At 42.7% G+C, this 22473-nt stretch overlaps 2 protein-coding genes across 13 annotated transcripts in view; both read right to left on the bottom strand.

Annotated features, from left to right (window-relative positions):
- LINGO1 (leucine rich repeat and Ig domain containing 1) overlaps nt 1-22473 on the bottom strand; it is a 490648-nt gene that overhangs the window by 293447 nt on the left and 174728 nt on the right. The gene's annotated exons all lie outside the window — the stretch shown is intronic.
- LOC130368697 (uncharacterized) lies at nt 7669-9449 on the bottom strand. Its single transcript, XM_056572745.1, has 2 exons — nt 8725-9449; nt 7669-7856 (listed from the first exon to the last, which is right to left on the bottom strand). Exons 1-2 carry the CDS (start codon nt 9328-9330, stop codon nt 7686-7688), a joined length of 777 nt encoding a protein of 258 aa, XP_056428720.1. The 5' UTR covers nt 9331-9449; the 3' UTR covers nt 7669-7685.

Raw genomic sequence — 22473 nt, 5'->3', positions numbered from 1 at the left:
GGACCCAACAACCTTTACTGACAAACTGTACATCTTCAACTCAATAAAGGGTTTGTTATGTTATGTCTATTATGAAAACAGGCCAAGAGTACTGTGGCCCCCTCCCCCTAAAAAGGAACTTAGTCTAGACATAGCTAGATATGCATTAGTATAGATACTATCTCAATGTTTAATGAAATAGTCTTTCACGGCTCCCTCATTTTCATCTAGGCCCTATTGTGTAGATCAAGATTTTATGTTAAACGTATTTTTTTAAGAATGTTTTTTTTTTCTAATTTGCCATTTTACTATGTATATATTAAAATAATCCTGAAATCTTGCAGTTTCCATTCTGACCACTAGGCCTAAAACTAAGCTGAGACTTCCTGTTCTGTACAAATGATTTCCCAGCAATGTCCTTCTCATCATCACAGACAGGTTTAAAGTGAAATGTGACACCAGTAGATAACAGAGACGTGCACAACAGCTGTTGTTCACAGATCAGCCCCCCTCCCATTAGAATGGCATTTAAAGTTCACTGAGCATGCCCAGATACCTTTCTCATTTCTAACAATTGAACAGCTTCAGTATATTGTCCATGGAGCCTGCTCTATAATATATATTTAAATAATGTTAAAAACAGGTATTTTGCTCTCTGGATAGGCCCCTCTTTTTGTCATATATATACATACATTACATATACCATGTTTTAGATAGGGGATTGGATTAGAAGTCTTTTGTCTGCTCATGCTGTTTTATATTTATATGATGTTAAAATAGTCCAAATTTAGACAATAATTAAGGCTCCATTTTAATGATTAAATTTTTTTTAGGTTTTTAATATGACTTCAAAGAAATGTTAACAAAGGTCTTTTTTGTTTTGTTTTCAATAGTACATCACTATATATCGTACATGAATCTAGACAAAAAGTTGAATAGTTTTGTAAATACAGTTATAGCCTTAATCTTATCTTACTTTTGAAGGCTTGTGAAAGTTTGCAGGTCATTTTCACCCTGGGTACATCATCGTAAAACACCAGGTACATTACAATAGTCTGTTCCATTGCACTTAGTAATGGTAATGGAAGAGAATGAGTTCTACAACCTCTCATTTACTTTCATGACAAAGAAGCTAGTTGTCACCAACATAGTGAACCAGAAGTAAACTGATTCTAAAACAGTAACACTGAAACAAATCTTCACCTGAGAAAAGTTCATGTAGACCATTATACTAAACTGGAGCCCTTCTTTAAAGTTAATATATAAATATTTTCTTTGCAGCATCAATAAAATAGCATTTTGCTCTATATAGTAAAGCAATATAGGGAAAGTCTGTTTTAAATTGGTAAACATTCCCTCCGTGCCACTGCCCAAAAATAAGTTTCCTGTGTTACAGCCCTCACACTCAATCAAAAGCCAAGATGCCCCTGTGTCCATTCCTCCATGGACCAAAATGTTTCAGCTTCAAATAAAAGAGTTATCAAATTCTTTCACGTTCTATTCCTCCCAGCATTGTTTTTATTCCAGTAATTCCAATGCCGTGAAGTTCTCATGGGTTACATCTTCGCAATTTTTGGGACAGCTAGACACTGCTGGCAAAATGTAATCCCATTCATGGTAAAGGTGACAGTCATCTCTGGGTTATGCTTTCCTCCCTGCATATTAATAGTTTCTAGCACAAAACAATAGGTCATTCTGAGGAAAAGGACTGGTTTCATGAAATGCTTAATTCATTTGTAAACAAGACAATATATCTCAGTTGTTGTCTCTTAAAAGTAAGTTCACACCATAATGATAAAGTTTTACAGACATTTTTGCAAGTTTATTAAAGTGAAAAAAACTTACATTTTGCGTAGACATAGGTAATTAGACCCTTTGCTATAACACTTGATATTTTGCTCTGGTGCCTCCCAGTTCTCCTGATCATATTTGAGATGTTTCTACACCTTGACTGGAGTATAAGGTCTAACAAGTAACAATAAATATCAGAGCAAAAACCAAGAACTGCCTTTAGAGCTCAGAGACGAGATTGTGTGGCGGCACATAGCTGGAGAAGGGTAAAAAAAATCATTCTGCTGCCTTGAAACATCCTAAGAGCACAGTGGCCTTCATGACTCTAAAATTTAAATGTTTGGAACAATCAGGAATCTTCTTAGAGCTGTCGCACCCACCAAACTAAGTATTTGGGAAGAGAAGGGCCTTGGTATGAGAAGTGACCAGAAACCCAATGGCAGAAATATTCAGGTGTGCAAACTTTGTGCTATCATACCCAAAAAGACAGGAGGCTGTAATCTCTGCCAAAGGTAATTCAACTAAGCACAGGTTAAGTTATCGAAATACTTATGTCAATGCAATATTTCAGTTGTTCCATTTCAATGAATTAGCAAAGACTTTTAACATACCGTTTTAAGATTCAGAATGGATAATGTAACTGCTAAAGGCTTGTGCCCCAAGCATTGCACACATCCCACACCTCACCACTTATCTGCATCCATCTTTTACAATGGTGGACAGTGGTGGGCATACATGCATTATTGCTATCCTTCTATCTGCTTTGGTTTGGAACTGCTCGTTGATCTACCCTAGTGATTTAGCACAATGAATATATTTCTTTAGAACAGAGCTCCATTTTTGGGGGCAGAGTTACAATGGCAGGACCAGAAAGACCTACTTAAAGCTAGGGCAGCAGGCACTTCATGAGATGTAGTGTTTAGGGATGAGCGAATCGAATCTGACAAATCCGAATTTGTTACGAATTTCACGAAAAATTCACTTTGCAACAAATCCGAATATTGCCGAGATTCGATCGCACTAATCGCTTCATTAAACTCCATTTAGTGCGGTCCAGGCTCCAGGGAATCTAAGATGGCCGCTCCACATGTCAGGACATGCGGCAAGGAACTCTGGAAAGGCGGGAAGAGGGGATGACCCTGAATCACATGCAGCATGCAGCCTATCAGCAGCCAGCCACCACTGTGATGTCACAGCCCTATATGTCGGCAGCCATATTGTGGCCAGTCATACCAGCGTTTTATTGCAGAGAGTAAGAGGGACAGAGAGCAGTGTGTGTTGCACAGAAAAGCATTTTTACAGCAGTGATTCACCTAAAGCCCAAACCCAGCCTAGATGCACTGCTAGGGAAGGGAGAGAGATTGAGAGAGAAAGTGTAATTTTGGGTGTACTACACAGCGACTGTGTGCTGCAATACTGGTGTGCACAACAACTGAAAAGCTAATAGTATCTAGCCAGATACAATGAGCAGAGCACTAAAAGTCATAATCACCTGCTATTAGAGCCTAATACAGGTTGCGTAGCGGAGCATATTGTCCTCTATTAAGTGTAACCTGTGCGTACATAGGTGGTGTTTTTCCTGTTAAAGTCTTAAGGGCCTAGTTACTGTGAAAGGCCAGCCAAAAGTACACACCTGCTGGAGTACTCCCCTCATAAGTGCATACCACATACGTACATCTACGTGGTGTACCATTTTGCTCTTGTTAAAGTCTTAAGGGCTTTTTTACTGTGAAAGGCCAGCCAAAAGTACACACCTGCTGGTTTTGTACACAAATACTGTTTTAAGTGTAGTGGAGCATACTGTACTCCCCTCAAAAGTGAATACCACATATGTACATCTAGGTGGTGTACCATTTTGTTTCTGTTAAAGGCTTAATGGCATAGTTACTGTGAAAGGCCAGCCAAAAGTACACACCTGCTGATGTTCTAGACAAATACTATTTTAAGTGTAGTGGAGCAAATTGTCCTCCCCTCATATAAGCACTAATTATGTCAGGCAGAGAAGTGCCAGGACGTGCACAGAGGAGTGGAAGAGGCCTAAATTCATCAGGCGCAGGAAGAGGTCGCAGCAGACTAGGGGTTAGTGGCAGCCCGAATCTCAGCGAGAGGCCTGAGCTCCCGGTATCAGCTAGCGGTCATGTCTCGACCAGCTACCCATCTGCCCTCATCGATTGGTTAACTTGGTCATCCATTTAATCACAAGTGACATCTGAGATCCTCAATCAACAGTCGGTGGGTTCCTCAGACACAACCCTCAGTTGGCATGGACCGGGAGCAGTCCCTGTCCTCCCATCTGTCATATGCTGTTCCCTCTCCCACAGAAGTATCATATGCTGTGGGTTAAGCTCCACAATTTAGTGAGGATGATCTACTAGAGGACAGTCAGCAGCTACTGCCCAGCCAAGAAGTGGAGGAGACATCTGCCACTTCCTCCGCTAGGCAGGGAAGTAGTGATAAGGAGAGTGGTGTGGGAGGTGGTGTTCAGGCTCCTGAAGCAGACACTGTTGAGGAGCCTGAGGAGGACATCGGTGACGTGCAGACACAACTCTATGATGATAAAGCCGATCACACTTGGGAGCCGGGTGCAGAAGGGGCTTCATCATCATCAGGACAAGAGGGTTGCAGGTTGACCATGAGGCAGCAGCTGAGCCAGAAAGGTGGTAGCATGGTTGGCAGTCAGCATGGTGGCAGAAGTGGGAAGTCTGGAGCCAAACATGCCCGGGGTAGACCACCTTCTTCTCAGAAGTCTACCTTCCTGGGAGGTAGTGGAACAGGGGTTCCTGGAGTTGGCAGCAGTAGCAATCAAACAGTGCGGACTGTTGGGGGGGGGGGGGAATCAGCTACTCGGCAGTGTGGCAGTTTTTCATCAAGCATCCAGAGGATGTTAATCTGGTCACATGCAAGATGTGTCAGTAGAAGGTGAAGCGTGGCCAGGGTCCCAATGTTGGCACCACGTCCCTGCGTCAACACATTCAGCGTCACCATAAAGCGGCCTGGGAGAACCGTGGCTCTGATACAGTGGTCCAGCCTGCTGCATCACCCAGTGGCATGCCACTCCCTGTTTCAGCCAGCCAAGGCTCCACCACCTGTGGTGTCTGTCATACCCATCTTCTGTGGCTCCAGATGCTCCTGCTCCTCCTACTTTGAGTCAGCCATTCCGCCAGCAATCTATGGGCGAATCCATGTCCAAGAGACAACAGTATGCGCCCACTCATCCAACAACGCAGAAGCTGAATGTGCTCCTGTCCATGTTGCTGGTGCTGCAGTCCCTACCTTTTCAAGTGGTGGACTCTGCCCCTTTCAGAGAACTGATGGCCAAGCCGAGGTGGAGATTCCTAAGCCATCATTTCTTTGCGAAAAAGGCAGTACAAGCCCTGCACAATTTTGTGGAACAGAGGGTGGGCCAGTCCTTGAGCCTGTCGGTGTGTACAAAAGTGCACGGCAGTGACGACATGTGGAGTTGCACAGCCACAACAGCAACTTGGACTGGTCACGCTGCTTTCGCCTCCACACTGTCAGGCTGTTGGTCCTGTGACAGTGTGGGACTCTGCCTCCTCATCTTGCACTGTGTCATCAGCCTCCAAAACATGGAAAAGTGTTAGTGCCCCTCCAGCATACCATGTGTGCATGGCACGGCAGTTGTCACGCTGTTCTTAACATGGTTTGCCTCGGCGAACAGAGTCACACAGGGGAGGAACTGCTAAAAGTCATTCATCAAGAAATCGAATGATGGCTTACTCCACGAAAACTGAAAATGGAAACCATGGTGTCTGACAATGGGAAGAACATCTTGTCTGCGCTTCAACAAGGAAGCCTGAGATATGTGCCCTGCATGGCACTTGTGATCAATCTGGTTGTCAAGCAGTTCCTGAAGTGTTCCCCCAATCTTTAAGACATCCTAACAATGGGAAGGAAACTTTGCATGCACTTCAGAAACTCGTACACTGCAAAGCTCACCCTCCTTGAGCTGCAGCGTCAGAATGGCTTTCCCCAGCATAATTTGATTTGCGATGTTTCCACATGTTTGCATATGTTGGACCGACTATACGAACAGAGAAAAGCCATCACCGATTTCTTGATGATCCAAGAGGATAGGGGAACTCCCATGTGTAACTTCAATGTCAACCAGTGGCAGCTCATACGTGACACCTGCCGTTTGTTCAGGCCCTTTTAAGAAGCCACAATATTAGTCAGTCGCCAGGATTACGGGATGAAATACGTAATTCCACTGATTCATCTACTACAACACGTGTTGGAAACGATGGCTGGTCAGGGCACTGGAGACATGGTGCCTACATCTCATGAGCCCTGAGGGGGCTGAACTGGAAGAGGAGGGAGACAGTGGAGCACAGTTTAAGTTTCGTGAAATGGGCAGTTCTTATATTCATCTGACAGGAGAGGAGTAGCAGGAGCAGCCAAAGGAGCTAGAAGGTTATGAGGAAGACGGGGACCCAGACACACCGTGGCAGTATGCAGTGGAGATGGAGGCAGGAAGTCCCTCCGAGTCACTTGCACAAATGGCACGATGCATGCTCACTTGCTTGCGTAGTGACCGTCGAATTGTCACCATTCGGCAGCGGGATGACTTCTGGTTTTCCACCTTATTGGACCCTCGCTACCGGCACAAAATGGGGGCCTTTTTTACACCTACTGAGAGGGAGGACAAACTGACCTACTACAGAGACATCCTACATAGTCAGTTGGCTGATGCCTATCTGCATCATCGTCCATCCTCTTGCAGGTCTGACTCGGGGGGGGGGGGGGGGGGGGTGATAAATATTATATTAGGATTAGGGCCTTATAGGGTAAAAACCTCCTCCGGCCATCGGTTACAATGGACCATTTGTTGTTCCCTTCCACCTTTTAGAGGTCTTTGCATCACATTAATACTTGGAGGTGTAGGTGGTACATGGTGTTTTTGCATACCTTTCCTTTAGTTAAATAAAAATACAAATGTTGGGTACATATATTTTATCCTAAGAATATTATTAAAAGTTACGTAATGCATATCCTGAATACTTACTTGTGCACACTAACACTTTTACAAAAGAGACCATTTTTTTCTGCCTACCTACCTCAGCTACTATTCTGATCCTGCCACCTGCCTCATGCCACACATCTGATGCCAAGTTCTCCTTTTTTCACCCACCTTCATCCCCGGGTACTGGTACTGCCACCCACCGTCCCACTCTGTCACCGGGTCACTTTCAGGACTCCTGATGCTGCTGATGCCACCTCCAGGCTGTCTCATTCTGCCACCATATGTTCTCCTCATGCTGATGCCAGCTCCAGGCTGTCTCATTCTGCCATTATATGTTCTCATGCTGATGCCAGCTCCAGGCTGTCTCATACTGCCACCATATGTTCTCCTTATGCTGATACCAGCTCCAGGCTGTCTCATACTGCCACCATATGTTCTCCTCATGCTGATGCCAACTCCAGGCTGTCTCATTCTGCCACCACATCTTCTTATGCTGATGCCAGGTCCAGGCTGTCTCATTCTGCCACCATATGTTCTCCTGATGCTGATGCCATCTCCAGGCTGTCTCATTCTGCCACCATATGTTCTCCTCATGCTGATGCCAGCTCCAGGCTGTCTCATTCTGCCACCATATGTTCTCTTTATGCTGATGCCAGCTTCAGGCTGTCTCATTCTGCCACCATATGTACTCCTCATGCTTATGCCACCTCCAGGCTGTCTCATTCTGCCACTATATGGTCTACTCATGCTTCCGCCACCTCCAAGCTGTGTCATTCAGCCACTATATGGTCTCCTCTTGCTGCTGCCAACTCCAGGCTGTGTCATTCAGTCACTATATGGTCTCCTCATGCTTCCGCCACCTTCAGGCTGTGTCATTCAGCCACTATATGGTCTCCTCATGCTGCCACCAAGTCCAGGCTGTGTCATTTAGCCACTATATGGTCTCCTTTTGCTGCCGACAACTCCAGGCTGTGTCATTCAGCCACATTATGGTCTCCTCTTGCTGCTGCCAACTCCAGGCTGTGTTATTGTGCCAGATTATGGTCTCCTCATGCTGCTGCCAATTCCAGGCTGTGTCACTGTGCTGCCATGTGGTCTCCTCATGCTGCTGGAACATTAAATAAAACTTTTTAGGTCCGTCTATTTTAAATCTTCAATTTAAATGTTAAAAAAATATCTTTAATCTTTTCAATTGTGAGGCCCTAAGGTCTTGACAGGCTGTTGCCACCTCCAGGCTGGGTCATTCAGCCACTATATTGTCTCCTCATGCTGCCACTACCTCCACACTGTGTCATTCAGGCACTATATGGTCTCCTCATGCTGCCGCCACCTTCCCGCTGAGTAATTCAGCCACTATATGGTCTCCTCATACTGATGCCACCTAAAGGCTCTGTCATTGTGCCACTCTGCGACAGTGATTCTAAAAGCGACGCCTCTAATCTACATGTCATATTGAATAACAGAATTATTTCACTAACACAGCACACTCCCTATGCATTTTACAGCAAGGCAAAGTGTTCTACACTCCTATTGCGTCTCTCTGTAGGCCAGAAATAGCCGTTTTTAATAGCGATTCGCCGCAATAAAATTCGGACCAAAACAAATTTTTTAGGATTAGGGCCTTATAGGGTAAAAACCTCCTCCGGCCATCGGTTACAATGGACCATTTGTTGTTCCCTTCCACCTTTTAGAGGTCTTTGCATCACATTAATACTTGGAGGTGTAGGTGGTACATGGTGTTTTTGCATACCTTTCCTTTAGTTAAATAAAAATACAAATGTTGGGTACATATATTTTATCCTAAGAATATTATTAAAAGTTACGTAATGCATATCCTGAATACTTACTTGTGCACACTAACACTTTTACAAAAGAGACCATTTTTTTCTGCCTACCTACCTCAGCTACTATTCTGATCCTGCCACCTGCCTCATGCCACACATCTGATGCCAAGTTCTCCTTTTTTCACCCACCTTCATCCCCGGGTACTGGTACTGCCACCCACCGTCCCACTCTGTCACCGGGTCACTTTCAGGACTCCTGATGCTGCTGATGCCACCTCCAGGCTGTCTCATTCTGCCACCATATGTTCTCCTCATGCTGATGCCAGCTCCAGGCTGTCTCATTCTGCCATTATATGTTCTCATGCTGATGCCAGCTCCAGGCTGTCTCATACTGCCACCATATGTTCTCCTTATGCTGATACCAGCTCCAGGCTGTCTCATACTGCCACCATATGTTCTCCTCATGCTGATGCCAACTCCAGGCTGTCTCATTCTGCCACCACATCTTCTTATGCTGATGCCAGGTCCAGGCTGTCTCATTCTGCCACCATATGTTCTCCTGATGCTGATGCCATCTCCAGGCTGTCTCATTCTGCCACCATATGTTCTCCTCATGCTGATGCCAGCTCCAGGCTGTCTCATTCTGCCACCATATGTTCTCTTTATGCTGATGCCAGCTTCAGGCTGTCTCATTCTGCCACCATATGTACTCCTCATGCTTATGCCACCTCCAGGCTGTCTCATTCTGCCACTATATGGTCTACTCATGCTTCCGCCACCTCCAAGCTGTGTCATTCAGCCACTATATGGTCTCCTCTTGCTGCTGCCAACTCCAGGCTGTGTCATTCAGTCACTATATGGTCTCCTCATGCTTCCGCCACCTTCAGGCTGTGTCATTCAGCCACTATATGGTCTCCTCATGCTGCCACCAAGTCCAGGCTGTGTCATTTAGCCACTATATGGTCTCCTTTTGCTGCCGACAACTCCAGGCTGTGTCATTCAGCCACATTATGGTCTCCTCTTGCTGCTGCCAACTCCAGGCTGTGTTATTGTGCCAGATTATGGTCTCCTCATGCTGCTGCCAATTCCAGGCTGTGTCACTGTGCTGCCATGTGGTCTCCTCATGCTGCTGGAACATTAAATAAAACTTTTTAGGTCCGTCTATTTTAAATCTTCAATTTAAATGTTAAAAAAATATCTTTAATCTTTTCAATTGTGAGGCCCTAAGGTCTTGACAGGCTGTTGCCACCTCCAGGCTGGGTCATTCAGCCACTATATTGTCTCCTCATGCTGCCACTACCTCCACACTGTGTCATTCAGGCACTATATGGTCTCCTCATGCTGCCGCCACCTTCCCGCTGAGTAATTCAGCCACTATATGGTCTCCTCATACTGATGCCACCTAAAGGCTCTGTCATTGTGCCACTCTGCGACAGTGATTCTAAAAGCGACGCCTCTAATCTACATGTCATATTGAATAACAGAATTATTTCACTAACACAGCACACTCCCTATGCATTTTACAGCAAGGCAAAGTGTTCTACACTCCTATTGCGTCTCTCTGTAGGCCAGAAATAGCCGTTTTTAATAGCGATTCGCCGCAATAAAATTCGGACCAAAACAAATTTTTTCGGAAAATTCGGTGAATCGGCCGAACTGAATTTTTCAAAAATTCGCTCATCTCTAGTAGTGTTTCTACCTGCCTGTGAACCCCCAATGATGCAGAGAAAGGACAATATTTTAAGAAAAAGATGGAAAGGAGGTACTTAAAAGGGGTACTCCCGTGGAAAACATTTTTTTTTTTTAATCAATTAGTGCCAGAAAGTTAAACAGATTTGTAAATTACTTCTATTAAAAAATATTAATCCTCCCAATACATATTATGGGCTGTATACTACAGAGGAAACGCTTTTCTTTTTGGATTTCTCTTATGTCACGACCACAGTGCTCTCTGCTGACCTCTGCTGTCCATTTTAGGAACTGTCCAGAGCAGCATATGTTTGCTATGGGGATTTTCTCCTGCTCTGGACATTTCCAAAAATGGACAGCAGAGGTCAGCAGTGAGCACTGTGGTCGTGACATCAGAGAAATCCAAAAAGAAAAGCATTTCTTCTGTAGTATACAGCCCCTAAAAAGTACTGGAAGGATTTTTTAATAGAAGTAATTTACAAATCTACTAAACAATAAAGATAGTTGAGGCTCAAGGTCTCATGATAAGGAATACACTTGTTTATTAATATCAAGATAAATCAGATATTTATTGATTGATTTATATCAAACTGATAATCCGGGATCACAGGGCCCTTGTAAGTCCACGGAGTCAGAGAGATTTAGATATAACATATAAAATCATAAAAAATTCATATATAGAAATTCATAAATATAGAAATAAAAATATAAATATATATATGTATAAGACCACTGGAAATGGTAGCAGCTAATTCAAATCGGCACTCTGGATAGCAATTGGTATGTCATAAAATTATAGGTAAATGTCCATTAAAGTGCCATTGCAGTCCTAGAAGAACATCACAGTCTTTCACACTTATAGAATGTCCTTTTGATTGTAACAGTTAAGTGGCAATTGTGTAATACTCAGGTGTCTGTGACCTCAGACAAAGCAACAATGTTTCTTATATATCGTGTATATATATATATATATATATATATATATATATATATATATATATATATATACATATACATATCATATATCATGTTCCCTCACACACACGAGTCCATAGAAACCACTAGCTATCACACGGACATTCCTTGAGCGCGCGGTCAGAGACCGGGAGCGCGCGCTACCTGCACGAGGACGCCACCTGGAATACCTGCCTTTGCAAGCGCTGCAGCCCCTGTGTACATTGCCCACCATCCGATAGCACCGCGTAAATAGGAGTCGGCAAAGACTCCAGCGGTGCGCTCTCAGGCCAGAGAGCAGGGACAGACGGCTGCCAAACATCGCTGAGGATAAGCAAGGAGCGGTAACTATACATCCGAAAATTGCATCCGGACCGGTGAGATTATACGCATAGTTTGAATGAATTGCCGGTATTTGAGTATACTTACCAGTGCTACTGAACTAAAGAATACAGTATCCTACAATTGTTCTGTATGGTATATAAGAAACATTGTTGCTTTGGCAAAGTCTGAGGTCACAGACACCTGAGTATTACACAATTGCCACTTAACTGTTACAATCAAAAGGACATTCTATAAGTGTGAAAGACTGTGATGTTCTCCTAGGACTGCAATGGCACTTTAATGGACATTTACCTATAATTTTATGACATACCAATTGCTATCCAGAGTGCCGATTTGAATTAGCTGCTACCATTTCCAGTGGTCTTATACATATATATATTTATATTTTTATTTCTATATTTATGAATTTCTATATATGAATTTTTTATGATTTTATATGTTATATCTAAATCTCTCTGACTCCGTGGACTTACAAGGGCCCTGTGATCCCGGATTATCAGTTTGATATAAATCAATCAATAAATATCTGATTTATCTTGATATTAATAAACAAGTGTATTCCTTATCCAGAGACCTTGAGCCTCAACTATCTTTATTGTTTAGTAGCCCTTTTTCAGACACCTTAGGTACAGGTGTCAGTTTGAGTTGCCCGGGTCGTTGTAGTGAAACTTTCCACAGGAGCCTCTCCGTTCTTTACAATAATTTACAAATCTGTTTAACTTTCTGGCACCAGTTGACTTTAAAAAAAAAAGTTTTCCATGGGAATACCCCTTTAATGAGTTTTAGACATTATTAAAGGAGTTATCCAAGATTAGAAAAACAGCTGATTTCTTCCAAAAATTCCACCAACCCTGTCCTCAGCTTGTGTGTTGAACTGCAGCTCAGTTCTATTGAAGTGAATGGAGCAAAGCTGTAGGAGCACACACAACTTGAAGACAAGTGTTGTGCTGTTTTTGAAATAAATTATCTTTGTTTTTCTATCCCAGGATAACTCCTTTAAAGTTACATAGGAGAATCCTGTAGATGCGTGTATTTTGTGTAAAAATAAAAGGAGGCTAGTGGGATAACCTGCTTTATATCCTGTTATTATTAGAATTGCCCATTTTAGATGGGCCTAAAATACCATTGCACAATAACACAGAGATCCACTATATTGTAAATCTAATAAACTACAGACTGACATTTTTAAAGTCTGTATTTTACCAGTGGCCACCATTGAATTGACTAATAGAGCAACTGTGGTGAATTTTCCTTAGCTCCTATAGTTAAAGAAAGCTTTTCAGTTAATACCATGGTATTCCCATCATAGAAAATTACGGCATACACAGGATGCACCATAAATGTCTGATAGCATGCAGCTGTTTCTGTAACTCATACAGAAGTGTATGGAGAGCAATGTGCAGGTACATTACCACCTGTCTGTTCACTTTTCATCTAGACACAGCAGCCCACATACACCGTTGCCCTGAAAATTGGCAATACATTCCCAAAATAACCGCATACAATAGTTGGCAACCAACCAGAAGAATTTCTATATATCCCTAAACTTTCCTACCCTTGACATGTGCCTAGCTTGCAACCTGTTAATAGAGCCTTGTCTCTATCCAATAAATATTATGTGAATTATAAAACCCTGTCTAGAAGGTTGAACACAACTTACTGCCAATGATGAGTGCTGTAGCTACTTTAGTTCTAAAACAGCTCTGCACAGGACAGATAACCTCCGGCATGATATTTTGCACTGCTCTAGCGATTACAAACTGAAAGGACATCTGCAGCAAAAAACAACTTATCCCCTATCCACAGGATAGAGGATAAGTACTTGATCGCGGAGAATCCGAACGCTGGGCCCCCCCACGATCTCCTGCACAGGGCCATGGCTCTGCCATAGCTCTCCCGTGCAGGAGGTGTGCCGGCCACAGCTTGTCATTGTGGCCGACACGCCTCCTCCATGTGATTCTATGGGAGAGGCAAGGAGGCAGCGTTCGTGCCTCCCCGCCTCTCTCATAGAAATGTATAGGGAGGGGGTCCCAGCGGTCGGTCCCCCTGGAATCAAACACTTATCCGCTATCCTGTGGATAGGTGATAAGTTGATTTTTGCTGCAGATGTCCTTTAATACACTAAAGTTGACTCATAAACAAGAAAAGACAGAAACAATGGCCACTGTATTCTGACTCACACAAGTGAATTAAAACATAATATAAAGTACATCTTACAAATATTGTTGTGATTAATTAAATATTCTATAAACAATTACCAGCCGGGTGCTTGTTCCTGTTACAACTACATTTTGTAACTCTTCACAATTTTTTATATCTCCTTTGGTAAAGCTGAGTTCGCATAGTGTAAAAAAAAAATGCATATATTTTTAAGCTCAGATGTTTTTATTTTTTTTTTTATTTTTTTTGTCATAACAAAAAAATGGGCGAGAAGAAAATTTCAGCCACAATTATGGCTGCAAATGCAAGAATAAATAAATACATGTTTTTACACTGTGTGAACCTGGCCTTACAGTGGAAAGACGGGACGCCATTGCTCATTTCTTACTAGCTAAAATGTGGTAAACGGAGCACAGAGAGTTTTTATTGGGAGAGGCCATACAGTACTGAGTGAAATAAGCTGTACATAACTCCAACAGAAAGCAAAGGGAAGCCGCAATTAGGCTTGACACATAACACACATCCATATACTTGACAACAAGGCATATCTGATCCAAACAAGCAGCTTAGAAAAATATGTAAGACTGAAAGCCTGTTCTGCATGTTCTATGAGAAAAGATGGCTCCCTAGAAACAGGCAAGAACAAAACTGCATTTTATAGAAGATAAATACAAGCATTATCAGGTTGTCATAAACATATCTGCACATGTTATTCGGTATGTAGCCTCCTACACAAACGCTATGATTGAGGTAATTGTTTCGATTACTGTATACAGAATTTACAAGGTCTAATTTCAACCTCCTATAAATAAATCAATATCATGGATAGACAGCAGAGTGAAGGGCAGGAACATCAGGCTCGATGATCAGTGTGAGGAATACTTTTTTGTAACAAAAACTTGGCAGCCTTAGCACAAGGTTTGCAGAATGTATTGTGTTTTGTGTGTTGTTTTGCACTGCACCATTAACAATATGTCATCAACTATCTGCCATGCATATATCAGCAGGGAACAGGCAGAAGAATATTGTGTCTTTCGATCATTAGGCTGGCTGCCCCATAGATAAATATTGGCCATGCAAAAAAAAAAAAAGAAACAACACACAACCCCCCCCCCCAATAATATCTCATGAGACTGAATGAAAAGTGTACCGCGTATCTGCACAATAAAGCGTCTACTGAAGCTCAAGTAGGAGAAAGGCTCAGTTACTCCCTCCTTCCCTTACGTACCAAAGAAATGATCCTACTCAGCTCCACCTCAGATGGAGGCATAGGAGAGAGACTAACACGCTGACTCCAGACACTGTCACTTATGTGCTAATGTGAAGTTGTTTTTGAGAAATAACATCTTATCTTTGCAACAAGCGGCCAGCAAGCAGTCCTGTGATGATTCTCATGATATACAGGCTACCCCACCCTACAGATGCGGATTGACAGATTTCATCCAATACACAGTAATAGGAAAAGATCTGTCCATCAGTAACTGGAGGGCAGGAGGAGCGTGCATATCACAAGTCTCATTGGACTCCTTGTTAAGAGTGCTGGTTGCACGCTGCATGGAAAAGATGTAAGTTTTCTAAGACTAGTTAAAATCAGGGATCGACCGATTATCAGTTTGGCCGATATTATCTGCCGATATTCACGATTTTGGATGTTATCGGTATCGGTACCTTGCCGATAATGCCGATAATGCCCCGAGAAGCGGGTGGCGGCAGCGGTCTCTGGCCCCGCAAAAGCAGCTGCATTTCATTGATTTAAGTGTCCGCTTTAAATAATTGATCTGCAGCGGCTTCTGCGGGGTGGTGGGGGGGGGGTTTATAAATAGCCGATAACTTATACCGGAATATCGGCCTGAAAGTTCACATATTATCGGTATCAACCCTAAAAATCAATATCGGTCGATCCCTAGTTCAAATTAGCACAAAAGTGAAAGACCATTAAAATCAACTGCAAAATTGTGTCATGTCTGTCTTTTCTAACATTTCTAAAGGGAAAGTGTCCCATTAAAATGTAGACCAAACTGCAGGCATTATGTTATAGAGCAAAAGGAGCTGAGCAGATTGATATCTATTCCTAAACACCTCTGCTCATTCTGGGCTAAGTAGTCATATGGGGGTAAGTTTGCACACTTACACAATCACTAGACGTCTTATGCCACAAAACTATATATCACTCTGTCCAAATCATTCTGCTCTAGAACATGATGTCTGCAGATTGGACTGAATTCTTCAGTAGGACTACAGTGGGGCAAAAAAGTATTTAGTCAGCCACCAATTGTGCAAGTTCTCCCATTTAAAAAGATGAGAGAGGCCTGTAATTTTCATCATAGGTATACCTCAACTATGAGAGACATAATGAGAAAAAAGATCCATAAAATCACATTGTCTGATTTTTTAAAGAATTTATTTGCAAATTATTGTGGAAAATAAGTATTTGGTCACCTACAAACAAGCAAGATTTCTGTCTCTCAAAGACCTGTAACTTCTTCTTTAAGAGTCTCCTCTGTCCTCCACTCGTTACCTGTATTAATGGCACCTGTTTGAACTTGTTATCAGTATAAAAAACACCTGTCCACAACCTCAAACAGTCACACTCCAAACTCCACTATGGCCAAGACCAAAGAGCTGTCAAAGGACACCAGAAACAAAATTGTAGACCTGCACCAGGCTTGGAAGACTGAATCGGCAATAGGTAAGCAGCTTGGTGTAAAGAAATTAACTGTGGAAGCAATTATTAGAAAATGCAAGACCACTGATAATCTCCCTAGATCTGGAGCGTAAATGCTCCCTGCACCCCTTATTACATTCTTTGAGGGGTGTAGTTTCCAAAATGGGGTCACATGTTGGGGGGGTACACTGTTCTGGCAGCATAGGGGCTTTGTAAACGCACATGGCCTTCAATTCCAGCCAAATTCTCTCTCCAAAAGCCCAATGGCGCTCCTTCTCTTCTGAGCATTGTAGTTCACCCGCAGAGCACTTTACATCCACATAAGAGGTATTTCCATACTCAGAAAAAATGGGGTTACAATTTTTGGGAGGCTTTTTCTCCTATTATCCCTTGTGAAAATAAAAACTTTGGGGTAACACCAGCAATTGAGTGAAAAAAATTCAGATTTTTCATTTTCACGTCCAACTTTAACGAAAATTTAAAATTAAATTTTTTTGCGTTTATATCAGAACCGCTGTAACTATCAGCCACCCCTGTGCAAATCACCAATTTAGACCTCAAATGTACATGGCACTCTCACTTCTGAGCCTTGTTGTGCGCCCGCAAATCACTTTACACCCTCATATGGGGTATTTCCGTACTCAGGAGAAATTGCATTACAAATTTTGGGGGTCTTTTTTTCTTTTTGCCTCTTGTAAAAATGAAAAGTATGGGGCAACACCAGCATGTTAGTGTAAACATTTAAATTTCTTTACACTAACATGCTGGGGAAGACCCCAATTTTCCTTTTCATAAGGGGTAAAAGGAGAAAAGCCCACAAGATGTGTTAGGCAATACCCCATATGTGGCCCTAAACTGCTGCCTTGAAATACGACAGGGCTCCGAAGTGCGAGAGCGCTATGTGCATTTGAGGCCAAAATTAGGGATTTGCATAGGGACGGCAGTGTTGACCAAACAGGGTGCCTCCAGCTGTTAAAAACCTCCCAGCATGCCTGGACAGTCAATGGCTGTCCGGCAATACTGGGAGTTATTCTGCAACAACTGGAGGCTCCGTTTTGGAAACACTGCCGTATGAGACGTTTTTAATTTTTATTGGGGGACAGTGTAAGGGTGTGTATATGTAGTGTTTTACCCTTTATTTTGGGTTAGTGTAGTGTAGTGTTTTTAGGGTACATTCACACAGGCGGGGGTTCACAGCACTGGGAAAATTTGCTGCAGCTCAAACTTAAAGCGGGAAACGCGCTGTAAACCCTTGCCTGTGTGAATGTAACCTGACGGACCGTGCATGCTGGGAGTTGTAGTTATGCAACAGCTGGAAGCACACTGGTTGGGAAACACTAAGTTAGGTAACAAACTATCAGTTTTTCCACACCAGTGTACCTCCAGCTGTTGCAAAACTACAACTCCCAGCATGCATGGTCTGCCTATGTATGCTGGGAGTTGTAGTTTTGCAACCGCTGGAGGCATACGGGTTGGGAAACACTGAGTTAGGAAACACTGAGTTAGGAAACAGACAGTGTTTCCCAACCAGTGTGCCTTCAGTTGTTGCAAAACTACAACTCCCAGCATGCATAGACAGACCATGCATGCTGGGAGTTGTAGTTCTGCAACATCTGGCCATTCAGATGTTGCCAAACTATTACGCTCAGCATGCCTGGACAGTTTTGGCATGCTGGGAGTTGTAGTTTTGCAACATCTGGAAGTGAACAGTTTGGAGACCACTATACAGTGGTCTCCAAACTGTAGCCCTCCAGATGTTGCAAAACTACAACTCCCAGCATGCCCAGACAGCCTTTGGGTATCTGGGAATGCTGGGAGTTGTAGTTGTGAAACTACAAGGCAGCAGTGAAGATCTTCACAGCTGCCTCTGTCTCCACCACTATCGCCTGCATTCTGCTGCCGCCGGTCCTCCCCGCCACTGGTCCCCCGCTGTCTGCCGCCATCCCCCCGCTATTTGCCACCATCCCCTGCTGTCTGCCGCTGGTTACCGCCACCGCCATCTTTGCCCCGCTCTGCCCGGACTTCCAGAGCAGGCAGAGCAGGGATCTCAACTTTGACCACCCCCGTCCACCCCAGTACATGTCTGAGCCCATCTGAAGTTTGCTAGAGAGCATTTGCCAGAAGAGTATTGGGAGAATGTCATATGGTCAGATGAAACCAAAGTAGAACTTTTTGGTAAAAACTCAACTCGAGTGTTTGGAGGAGAAAGAATGCTGAGTGTTTCCATATTCACAGCATCATCAAGATAAGCAAAAAAAAGAACAATAGCTGTGTTTTCTAAAACAAACGTTTTCAGATAACCTGAGCTGTAGAAGATAATATCTTCTTAACTTTATTCTTCTACAATACTTTTTACAATGTGTCATACAAGCCCCCATCGCACAGCCCCACAGAGGCCAACTTTATTATAACAATTCTCAGCCTTCTCAGTAGGCACAAAGGATCTCATGCAAAAACACAATGACACACAAACCATACCAAACTGGAGCATTGCTTTCATTTTCTAACCTCTACCATCTGTCAGTGAAAACAGAGAACAGAATGCTGATTTTACTTAAAGCAGCCTACCAGACTGTAAAAGGGTGGCACAGTTGCATAGTGGTTCGAGTTGCTGCTGGGCAGAATCGATCCATGGGTTTGACCATGATAAAAGTACTATCTACATGGCATTTGTATGACTGCCCTACATGCCATGATTTAGAAGAAGACTCCAGGGAAAATGGTTGGTTTAAAGAGAGTTTATCTTTCTCTCTCTTAGACAGTCTTGTAATATACTGAAAAAAAAGGAATATTTCCAAGGCTATGTAAGGGAAGTTTGTATGCTGTAACTGGTAATGGGCCTGTTCACACCATGTTGTGCCATCCTTTTCAAACTTCTATTTGATTATTTTTATTCAGAAGGATCCATAACTTTTCAATGGGTCTTCCACCATAGCTGGTTCTTATTATTGGCATTTTTTCTGTTTGGTTTTATTATGCAGTGGTAGATCTGCTGCATGACAGATACAAATAATGTCCAATAGGCCCTATTCAGTTTAAAGGGGTACTCTGGTGGAAAACATATATATATATATATATATATATATATATATAAGCTCTCTGCTTATATCACAAGCACAGTCCTCTCTGCTGACACCTCTGTCCAGAGCAGCATATGTTTGCTATGGGGAATTTCTCCTACTCTGTACAGTTCATAAAATGGACAGAGATGTCAGCAGAGAGCACTGTGCTCGTGATATAAGCAGAGAGCTCTGTGTTCCAAAACGAAAAGAATTTCCTCTGTAGTATTCAGCAGCTAATAAGTATTGGAAGGATTAAGATTTTTTAATAGAAGTAATTTAAAAATCTGTTTGTAACTGTAACTTTCTGGCACCAGTTGGTTAAAAAAAAAAGGTTTCCACCGGAGTACCCCTTTAATCGGGTCCACTGGATTTTTGTTATGGAATTTGCCATGTTACTAGATAAAACAGTGCAGTATGCTGCGTTATTTGTTAAAAACATTTTTATGGAATCTGGAATGGAGACTTCCAAAAGAACCAAAGAAGCAGATACACAGCTTTCAAAGTGGCCTTTTATTTCTATTTGACCTATTTATCCTTTATGTCTTAACTAGCTGAGTACCCGGCGCTGCCAAGTTTTTCCTACCTAATCCTTGTGGGGGAGGAAAAGCAACAAAAGAGAAAACATTTGTCCTCATATCCCATCCTCAAATCCTGACCCCATATCCCCTCCTCATATTCCGACCCCATATCCTGTTCCCATATCCCAATCTCATATCACATCCTCATATCCCGTCCCCATATCGGACCTTATATCTAGACCTCATATCCCTTCCCCGTGTCCTTGTCCCGATATCCCATCCCCATGTCCCATCCCCCTATCCCATCCCCATATCCTGTCCCGATATCCCATCCCCATATCCTAACCTCATTTCCTGTCCTCAAATCCCATCCCCATATCCCATCTCCATATCTAATCCTCATATCCCTTCCCCGTATCCTGTCCCCATATCCCATCCCCATGTCCCATCCCCCTATCCCATCCCCATATCCTGTCCCGATATCCCATCCCCATATCCTAACCTCATTTCCTGTCCTCAAATCCCATCCCCATATCCCATCTCCATATCTAATCCTCATATCCCGTCCTCAGGTGGGGCTGAGTTGTGATGAAGATATTGTAAGCTGAAAATAAAAGGGTGGGCACGTATTTTCAAGATGAGGCATGCAATGCAGGGAGGGTGTGGCTTTCCAGCCAGACTGAAGCATTCGCCAGGAGATGCAGAGCAAAGCTTGTGGAGTAAGTTCCCAAAAGTCTTACATACTTGCATGGGGTAGATTAGGGTTAATTAAACTATTATATATTTTTATTTGACATAAAAGTAACATGTGGCCAAGTATTATCAAAATATCTCCAGCCATGCGGAAGTTATGCTAAAGCATACATTTCCCATAAGATTTGCATTGGACTTTAAACAAAAACCCCGACTGACGCAAATAAGGGTAGGTTAGGGTTAAATTAACTATCCTATATTTTTAGTGGACATATAAGTAACATGTGACCGAGTATTATCGAAATATCTCCAGCCATGCGGAAGTTATGCTAGAACATACATTTCCCATAAGATTTGCATTGGACTTTAAACAAAAACCCCGACTGACGCAAATAAGGGTAGGTTAGGGTTAAATTAACTATCCTATATTTTTAGTGGACATATAAGTAACATGTGACCGAGTATTATCGAAATATCTCCAGCCATTTGGAAGTTATGCAGTAACATATATTTCCCATAGACTTGTATGGGACTTTAAACTAAAACCCTGACTCTCGCAAATGGGGGTGAGTAAGGGTTAATTTATCTCTCCTATGTTTGTTGTTGACATATAATTAACATCTGTACAAAGTTTCATGTTAATATCTTTAGCTGTTTGGAAATGATGCTGGAACATACAGTGCCTTGCAAAAGTATTCACCCCTTGACTATTTTTGTATTTTGGTACATTACAGCCTTAAGTTCAATGTTTTGTTAATCTGAATTTTATGTGATGGATCAGAACACAATAGTTTAAGTTGGCGAAGTGAAATGAGAAAAATATATAAATAAAACTATTGTTTCGAAATAGAAAACTGAAAATTGGCATGTGCGTATGTATTCACCCCCTTTGTTAGGAAGCCCATAAAGAGCTCTGATGCAACCAATTATCTTCAGAAGTCACATAATTAGTGAAACGATGTCCACCTATTCGCAATCTAAGTGTCACATGATCTGTAATTACATATACACACCTTTTTTGAAAGACCCCAGAGGCTGCAACACCTAAGCAACAGGGATCAGTAACCAAACAGTGCCATGAAGACCAAGGAACTCTCCAAACAAGTAAGGGACAATGTTGTTGAGAAGTACAAGTCAGGGTTAGGTTATAAAAAAAATATCCAAATCTTTGATGATCCTCAGGAGCACCATCAAACAAATCTATCATAACCAAATGGAAAGAACATGGCACAACAGCAAACCTGCCAAGAGACAGCCGCCCACCAAAACTCACGGACGGGGCAAGGAGGGCATTGATCAGAGCGTAAACACAGAGACCTAAGGTAATCCTGGAGGAGCTGCAGAGTTCCACAGCAGAGACTGAAGTATCTCTACATAGGACGACAATAAGCCGTACGCTCCATAGAGTTGTTCTTTATGACAGAGTTGCCAGAAGAAAGCCATTACTTTCAGATAAAAACAAAAAGGCATGTGAGAGACTCCCAAAATGTATGGAGGAAGGTGCTCTGGTCTGATCAGAAGAAAATTGAACTTTTTGGCCATCAAAGAAAATGCTATGTCTGGCGCAAACCCAAAACATCACATCACCCAAAGAACACTATCCCCACAGTGAAACATAGTGGTGGCCGCATTATGCTGTAGGGATGTTTTTCAGCAGCCGGGACAGCGAAACTGGTCAGAGTTGAGTGAAAGATGGATGGTGCTAAATAGAGGGATTTTCTTGAGCAAAACCTATACCACTCTGTGCATGATTTGAGGCTAGAACGGAGGTTCACCTTCCAGCAGGACAATGACCCCAAACACACTGCTAAAGCAACACTTGAGTGGTTTAAGGGGAAACATGTATATGTGT

This window comes from Hyla sarda, chromosome 4 (assembly GCF_029499605.1).
Source record: "Hyla sarda isolate aHylSar1 chromosome 4, aHylSar1.hap1, whole genome shotgun sequence".
NCBI classification, from domain to species: Eukaryota; Metazoa; Chordata; class Amphibia; order Anura; family Hylidae; genus Hyla; species Hyla sarda.
Note: the sequence above shows the minus strand (reverse complement) of the source record. Positions and strands in the feature narration are given on the sequence as shown.